This window comes from Miscanthus floridulus, chromosome 13, assembly GCF_019320115.1.
Source record: "Miscanthus floridulus cultivar M001 chromosome 13, ASM1932011v1, whole genome shotgun sequence".
NCBI lineage: Eukaryota > Viridiplantae > Streptophyta > Magnoliopsida > Poales > Poaceae > Miscanthus > Miscanthus floridulus.
The window spans coordinates 78,489,381-78,498,491 of record NC_089592.1 but is presented as its reverse complement, the minus strand read 5'-3'; the positions used below and the strand labels follow the sequence as shown (position 1 = coordinate 78,498,491).

Genomic DNA, 9,111 nt, shown 5'->3' with positions numbered 1-9,111 from the left:
CTCTGGCACAAATGGGACATTATATTGACTGCTTCTTCGCCACCTCCCCCTCTCCCAAATTTGGAGCAAGTTGTTGAGGTCGGGGAGATATTTTCACCATCTCATGACCACCACATTCCTGAGATGCCACATTCTTCCTTGCCTCCTAGCGAGCATATGCCTGATGAGATGCCACAACCTTCTCCAGCTCGTACCGAGCAAGTGCATGATGAGATGCCACAGTCTTCTCAACAAGCACAGCCGATACATGAACAATGAGTGCCTCCTGAAGAAGGTGATGCACAAGAAGATGAGGACGTGCCTGAATGGGAACTTCGAAAGAAGCATCCAATCACCATAAGGCCAGTTTATGTTCTGATGAAAGACGTCTCGTCGGTGTCCAAGTTGTATTCCCATGACCAGTTCAAGCCTGAGAACCAAGTTAAAAAAGTCCCATCACGGGTTCTAAGGAGGCCGTCACTAGCAAACTCCACCAAATTGCAAAGCAGTATCCAAATGTTGATGCCATCAAATGGTCAAAGGATTAGTCCGAAAACATATGAAAGAGGCAAGCCCTTCCTACCAAACCGAGACATCCAGCGCCTACCACTTGGAATGAGAAGGTTCCATAATTGGTACTTGTGTGTTCTCCCAACGAGCATAGACCTCATACAAGCATGCTTCCCCACCGGCACATTTGGAAGCCCAGCCGGAAAAATTGTCTTTAACTTCAATGACATGCACACATGCTTTCACCTGGGAGAAATGGAGATGAATCTAATTCGCACGTGGTGCCTGTAAGTCCTTGTCCTCTCAATATGATATGAATGTAATCTTTGAATTTTGTTATAACTAACCCATGCCGTGATTTATAGAATGCAAGTGCACATTGTCAAACAAATGCCAAGTGTAAAAGCCGGGTATCTAGACCCTCAAGCTATAGCCCAAACAAATTTTAATTACCCTAAACAGTGAAACTGGATGCTAAAGAGCTAGCTGCTGCAAAGACTCTTCGAGAGATAGAGCACATCCGTACGGCGAAACTAAGGGAAGAGTCCCTTAAGGTTGCGGCATACATTGCCCTGGCTTTCAAAACTCTCCAACAACACTCTACTATATGGCTACCATATAATTTCGAGTAAGTTCAACTCTATACTTAAAGCTTTGTTTGATGTATTTTATTCGATGCAAAAGAGCTTATCTAGTTCTATGATTAAATCTATACAGCAACCACTGGATTTGTATAGCCGTCGATGTTGGGAGGAGCATGGTATGGGTCTTTGATTCAATAGATAGGGACCCGGTGACATACAAAGACTTCATATCGATTCTCAAGACGTATACATATCGACAATCCTCATTAGCTTATATGTTTGTATGCATACTTGTAATGTTCACTTTTGGATACTAACAAGTTGTATTTGCTAAAATAATTCGAACATGGCATTTAGGTTCTATGTCACTAATCATCATGGAAGGCATGATCCAGCAAGGAATAAAAAGCTAGCTATAAAAACACTATCTGCGGTAAGTGTAACTTACTTCTTCAGTACTCCATTACATGGCTGTCAAAAGCATTATTTAACATTTTCATATGCAAAACACACAGTGCCCCAAGCAGAAGCCTGGGAGTGTACATTGTGGATACTATATATGTTTTATAATGAGTAACACCGGTGCCTACAGGAGACACCCCTTAAGGGTAAGTTTGAACATCTTCATCCATAGTATAAAAACTTCGTACATGGTATGAAATACTAAACCGAAACTTGTTCTCTTATAGTGAAAAGAAGAGACAGGAATGAAAAGAGACTCATACAGGGATGACCAACTCTTAGTGCTCGTCGGCGACCTTTGCAACTTTATATTGGACCAGATTGTACATGTCAAAGGCGCCTACCATGACCGAGAGTCTGACTTAGGTAGAAATCCTCAGTACCAACACCTTCGTGAGACTGAAAGGCTAGCTCTAGGACGTTGATAACAGTATGTATGGAATTTGTATATTTAATGATGGATTGTATATATTCTTGTGAATTGGACTTGTAATTGTAGTTTATATAATACTCTTGTGCTTATAGTCTAAGGGGTTCGGAACGCTGGTCGCGGGGCGTTTGGCAACGCGAACGCGGTTCGGAACGTTGGTCGCGGGGCGTTCGGCAACGCGAACACAGTTCGGAACGCTGGTCGCAGGGGCGTTCGGCAACGCGAATGCTGGATGGAATACGTGAAAACAAACAGTGTTCTGGTCGAATTTGAATTGTAAATTTGATTTTTTTTTTGCGGAAAAAACATACCGTAGGGGCGGTTCTAAATTGAACCACCCCTACAAACTAGGTATTATAGAGGCGGTTAGTTAGTACTACAGTCGTCCCTACAAATCGATTTGTAGGGGACGGCCTAAAAATCGCCCCTACAAATATATGATTTGCAGAGACAGTTCGGTAGGAGCGGCAGACCAAACCGCTCCTACAAAGGATTACTAGCCGCCCTTAAAAATAGTTTCTGTAGCAGTGAACGCTGATTCCCGCGTAGCCGCCGCAACGGTGGTCACGACTGACGACCCGGCGCTCCAAACTGCCGGAGCAGCCCCAGTTTGGTGTGGTCTTCTGACTTCTCCATCATATTAGAATGTACTTAAAATGTTTTAATGCCCTCAACCGATGAATCGCTGGGCAGTTGACGTTCTTACATTCTCGTAGTCATAGTTTATTATGGCAGAGGGCTGTTGAGTCAGTCCTGCACGGGCTGCGCAGGCGATCAATCTTAATATATACTTGACCGTGAATCGATGCAACATAAGCAGGTGAGGTCGTCATCTCATATAGTGTCATATATGGCTGCACTATAGGACTTTGAAGTAGGGCCTTGTTCACTTTAGCAAATTTTTTTGAACCCGATAAATAGTACCACTTTCGTCTTATTTGGCAAATATTGTCCAATCGTGGACCAACTAGGCTCAAAAGATTCATCTCGTGATTTCCAACTAAACTGTGTAATTAGTTATTTTTTTACCTACATTTAATACTCCATGCAAGCTGGCTAAAAATTGATGTGATGGAGAGAGAGTGAAAAAACTTGAAATTTGGATGGCATCTAAACAAGGCCTAGCTTGCTGCAGCTCAGAGTTCTTAGCAAAATTTAGGACGCATAACTGCATAAGCTTCCTAGGACTGGTTGGATGTTGGGTCCCTGGTGCTAGGAGCAGCAGTTCCCTGACGTGTATGTTGCTTGAATGAATCAAGCACATTGCGACCATTGAACACAGATAGGTGAGAGAAAAATTCAACCTTAGTGCTTATTTGGCTGCACTCACTCCAATTGACGTGGGTTGAGAAATGATTAGCTAGGGTGGAAAATTACATGTGGGTTGGAGTGCAAGGCAAGGCAAGAATGCGTCTTTTAATTGGATTCTAGGCCTGGGGGGTCTCTGTATCGATGCTCACACAAGAAGAGATGGATCATGCTGCACATCGATTGTAGCATGCCTAGTGTCATTTCGGCTTTAGTTAGTCCTGGAGTTACTTACCCTAGTAGCTAGCATGCTAAAATTATCAAAGATTGATCCAAAAAATATACTAACATGCCACCTTTGCACCTATAAATCTATTAGCATGTTGAAAGTTGTTATTCCCTCCATTCCAAATTATAAGTCGCTTTGACTTTTTCGGTGCATCTATTTTACTATGTAGATATATATTATATTTAGATGCATAGCAAAATGGATGTATCAAAAAAAAATTTAAAACGACTTATAATTTGGAACAGAGTGAGCAGTAGATATAAGGGCAGCCATAGATACTAACAGGCTACCTTTGCACCTATAAATCTTGAATGATCGGCCAACGGTGTTCATAGAAGGCACCATAAAGCCATCCGGGCCTGGACCTCTTTTTAGAGTTTTAGGGCCAAGCACTGGTGTTTCAGTATGAAAAGACGGGTTCAGAACATTACAGCCTAGGGGGATGACTACAACATTCGACAGTTAAGGGTGCAACATCACGGATTTAAGAACCCTCCAGCAGAGCACCGTTTTGCCACAACATTACTTTCAGCTATGCTTCAGAACAAGACTGCCCAGTTGTCCACCTACATCCGCTGCCCAGTTCTTGAGCTATATATATAGCCCACAAATCTTGCTGAAATCACCTTCAACGAGAAAGGATCACCTGATTGTTTTTTGCCAGCCTTTTAAAACAATCTACTTTCTCCACCACCATCTTGTGCTTGGAAGACGAACATGGAATAATCTAATTTAATTTGTGCATAGTAGCAATGCTCATGTAGAGCTTTTCCATCCTGGACCAGCAGGTTCTCTGAAATCAAATATCATTTCTAAGTTTCCTCATAAACTCCATAAAGCAGACACAATTATGAAGTTATGAACTAGATGTTTCTTATTACTAAGCCAAAGAGACCACCAATAGAATGAAAAGTATCTCCTATTTTAACTTCCAGAACTTGGGAAATAATTGCCCAAAGTTGTTTAGCTACTACACGGTCAAAAAAATACATAGCTTTTCTAGATACATAGCTTTTGCTACACATCTAGATATACATTATGTTTGTATACATAGTAAAAGATATATATGTTGAAAAGCCAGAACGACGTATATATCACAACTTTAGTTTTTATAATATTCATGTTTTGGTAGATTTAAATATTGAGTTTTGTGACTTCCTTTGATGACTTATAAAAAACATATTCAAATCTTTGATTAAAGTTGGCAATGGTTAGTTATCCTCATGTCAAGAATTGGTCTATTTATTGATTTATTGATAATTATGACAGAGAACTCTTTTGATTTTCCATATGGCAGCCCTTGTCGAGTTATACTGATATATACGTACAACTTGGAGTTATAGTTTGATTAGTTGGATCATCGGCTTATATAGATTATAACAATAATAGGTTTCATTCCTAGGGAACTTTTTTCGAAAAGCGTGCTTAGCACGTGCTTCATTAAGGGAAGTGGGAATCAAGGTACACAACCCGAAGGCCCGGTTGGCGAGTTGCCATAGGCGCGACGGGTAGAACACATACAAAGATCACCGGCTCGAACGGTGAAGCAGCAAGGTCGTAGTGCTGGCTAGACTAATTGTGCGACAGAGAGCTAGGGGAAGCCCGCTAGGCAGCAGGCGTGAAGAGCGGCGCGAAGCTCCAGAAGCCGGCCGCTATCCAGTCGTTGGCTTCGTGACGGATCAGAGATACGAGCTCGGTCCGGCGTCTTGCAGGAGGAGTCGAAGGTCCTTCTATTGCGTTCCTTCCAAACCTCCCAAGAAACAAGCAGCACCAAGGGCCTTGGCCAGGGCGCGTAGCTTCTGGTCGAGGCATCTGCAGGCGTCAACGTTGGGGTTGGGTGGCCCCCAAGCCGCGCTGACAGGTGTCCAGGAAGCCGTCAACCTTGGTCCAGTACGTGTCGAAGCGGAAGCGTGGTCGCGCCCAAGGTTCAGTGTTGAGCACCAGGAGGAGAAGAGCGTGGTCGGAGCAGTCCGAGGAGAGGCAGCGGAGCTGGGGTAGCGCTCGAGCCACTCAACTGTGGCGATGAGAATATTTGTTTATTAAGCAGTGGACATCATGGAATGATCGAAGAAAAACGGAAGCAATGAACCAAATATAATAATATAAGAAGTCTAAAAGTCAGATCTAACTTGCATGAAGATGCCGACTCACAGTCAAAGAAGTTTAAAATTAAGATAATAGCGACGGGCTACTATGCGGACTCACGATCACCCATCAATAAGAAAACGACAATGTTTGTATGCATGCATGGCGGCACGTAGCTGGATTGATCGAGCTAGATTTTATTGTACTACTACGTAGCACCAACCATGTAATTGATTGCCCTGTTAGCTTTATACGTCGTACACAACAAATCAGTCAATAGTACTTTTAATTATAGCTTATCAACCAAATAAATAGGGTATTCTAACAGTGGATGTCAAAGTCTGATTAGTCTCACAGGGAGAAAAAAAGGTAGGAAAACATATAGCACTACAGACGCACTCCTATATGGACTCATAGACAGTAATTAACCACGCATTTGGATAAAAAACAAAAATAGAATGAGGTGATGGACGAAAAGTCTAGAGGTAGAAATTTTGGTATCTGATTAGGAAATTCCTAAGGATCTATTTGATTTGAATTCTTAGTTATTTAGGTTACGTCAAGAAGTTTTGCATATATGAAGAGCTATAGTGAGACCAACAAAAATATTTTCTACATTCACGGAGTCGGTTAGAGAGAGGTGGCCGAAGAAAGTTGACTAAAATCTTGGTTCTTTCAGCTCTCCTGCGTATATGAGAAAAAAAATAATTCTTTAATAGTTTGGTAATAATAATAATAATATCGATATCCAGTAACCGCCACTGTACCAATCGATGAGTGTGCTCCTAGCCTCATATATATGTCATATATATACCCCCCAACTCCCCATCTCTCCCTCCATCCAAGCTTGATGGCTACCGCTGCGAAGCTCGCCGTGGCGCCGGGCACACCGACGACGATAACGAGTCACCGAGTGTCCACAACCCTAGCGGTGTCCTCCGCCACGCCGATCACCGTCAGCCTCAGCAGCCTACAACACAAGCAGGAGGCTGCAGCGTCGACGACGGAAGTGGCGCCCGCCGCAGGTAGTGTCCGCGCCAAAGCCGCCATGGTCGTTACGCCGCCGCCGCTGGCGTGCATGTGGCAGGAGGTACAAGGCGCTGGCGACTGGCGAGGCCTGGTGGAGCCGCTGCATCCGCTGCTCAGCGCTGAGATCGTCCGCTACGCGGAGCTCGTGGCGGCGTGCTACAGGGCGTTCGACCTGGACCCACGTTCCCAGCGGTATCTCAACTGCAAGCACGGCAAGAAGCAGATGCTGCAGGCGGTGGGGATGCACGGCGCCGGGTACGGGTACGCCGTCACCAAGTACATCTACGCGGCACCCGACGTCTTCGGCCGACCCTGCAGCAAGAGCCGGTGGATCGGCTACGTCGCCGTCGCGTCGGACCGGGAAGCAGCTCGTCTCGGCCGCCGCGACATCCTTGTCTCCTTCCGCGGGACGGTGACAGTATCGGAGTGGCTTGCCAACTTCATGAGCACGCTCGCGCCTGCACGCTTCGACCCTGCTGACCCCCGCCCGGACGTGAGAGTCGAGTCGGGGTTCCTCTCCGTCTACACCTCCGACTCCGACGATGCCTTCGGGAAGTTCACCGCCGGCAGCTGCCGCAACCAGCTGCTTTCCGAGATCTCCCACCTTGTTGCCAAGCACAAGGACGAGGAGATGAGTATCACCCTCGCCGGACACAGCATGGGAAGCTCCCTCGCCCTCCTCCTCGGCTACGACCTCGCCGAGCTCGGCCTGAATTCGTACCCTAATAACAACGGTATTAACGGTGGTGGTGGCTCGTCGTCGATCCCCATCACAGTCTACTCCTTTGCCGGTCCGCGCGTTGGCAACCTAGAGTTCAAGAAGCGATGCGACGAGCTGGGCGTGAAGGTGCTACGGGTCGTGAACGTGAAGGACCCAGTGACCAAGATGCCCGGGGTCCTCTTCAACGAGGGCGCTAGGGTTCTAGCAGGACGGTACGAGTTGCCGTGGAGCAAGGCCTGTTATGTGCACGTCGGCGTAGAGGTTGCCCTCGACTTCTTCGAGGCTGGTGACATAGCTTACGTTCACGACCTGCAGGCCTACATTGATCAGCTTCTCAAGTGCACCGACGACGACATCACTGTTGCTGTTGGATCCGACTCGATAATGGATGAAGAAGGAGGTGTGACCGGCAGGGCCGTCGCATCCATGTTCGAATCGTGGTGGTGGCAAATGGCTGCGATACGTGCTGGTGAATTAATGCAAGCGCTTGGGATCTGAATGTATCAGTCCTGATGGTGGCCTTTCATCGTGACCACGGTCCACGGCCATCCCTTTTTTGTCCGCGCGCTGCGGGCTTAATTTCATGGATACTTGTACTTGAATGAATACTGGGTAGATCAACTCAGAAGTCGAAGAGCTAAGGCACTCCTCTTAGCAATTTTCACCTTATGAGTTGCAACCCTTCTTATTATTTCTAACATGTACATGAGCATGGGTTGTCTTAAAAAACAGTATTCTTATAAAAATCAATACTCCCTCCATTCCAAATTAGAAGACGTGTTGGCATTTTTTTATGAGAATTACACAGTACAACATAGACATCCATAGCACGCACGTACACTCACCCCCTGTAAACACACGTACGCAAACCCTACCCCTATGAGCACGTTCGAATGACTGAGCCAGGCAAATCACGAAGTCACCGCAAGGCGCCTCACTGTCAATAGAGATGTCGCCTACCACTAAAAGCATAACGCCGTTAAATCCTGCATGGAATGGCATTTCTAAATACATAGATTTTGTTACACACTAGATATATACACTTATGTCTAGATACATAGTAAAATCAATGCATCTAGAAAAGTCAAAACACCATATAATTTGGAATGGATGGAGTATTAATTCAGCACAACAGAACTGGCAAGGTAGCAAAACTTGTTGCTTTTGTCACATAGATGAGACATACAATTCAATACTTGTTCTTTGATATTGGCGATTCGCTCGCGCAGTTTGGTCCATAACTCAGATGGTTTCTGGTCTTCCTAAACCTATAAGTGTCTCACACATGTTTGGCAGGTGGGGGAAATAAAAACTTGAAGCCACTTCTCCTACTAGAGGAAGCCGCCATTTGCTGGTCAATTTGGCTTCGCACACAAACGGTATTGTTTTCGGAAAAGAAAAATCATTATTCTCGCAGGTTATCTACATGGTTATATATTGGTTCCATATATACATAGACTATTCTACAAAAGTCGCATATGCAAGACTTGGTTGTGGTGGCTTTGCAAGTAATGGTTGACGCTAGCAGTCAAGGTTTACTTTTTCCCGAGCACATATATAGGTGGCGATCTAATCTTTGTATTGATGGTCACTAGGGTGTGCATGATGTTCTACTTTTTTTTGTTGATGTGTGATTTATTCATGCAAAGGCCTGAAGGCAATTTTGAAGACTTTGTATCACCTTGATGTAATGTTATTGAAAATTAATAACTTTTTATCGAAAAAATATAGTTCTTGTTTTGTGTGCCACTTGAAAAAGAAATCTCTATAATGG

General features: G+C 44.8%; 1 protein-coding gene across 1 annotated transcript; it reads left to right on the top strand.

Annotated features, from left to right (window-relative positions):
* Window positions 1-6,437: 6,437 nt before the first annotated feature.
* LOC136500111 (phospholipase A1 EG1, chloroplastic/mitochondrial-like) lies at window positions 6,438-7,850 on the top strand. The gene has a single exon (XM_066495516.1). It carries the CDS (start codon window positions 6,438-6,440, stop codon window positions 7,833-7,835), a length of 1,398 nt encoding a protein of 465 aa, XP_066351613.1. The 3' UTR covers window positions 7,836-7,850.
* The last annotated feature ends 1,261 nt before the right edge of the window (window positions 7,851-9,111 follow it).

What these genes read in the sequence shown, in the direction of transcription:
- LOC136500111 (XM_066495516.1), top strand. Translation starts at nt 6,438, where the DNA reads ATGGCTACCGCTGCGAAGCTCGCCGTGGCGCCGGGCACACCGACGACG.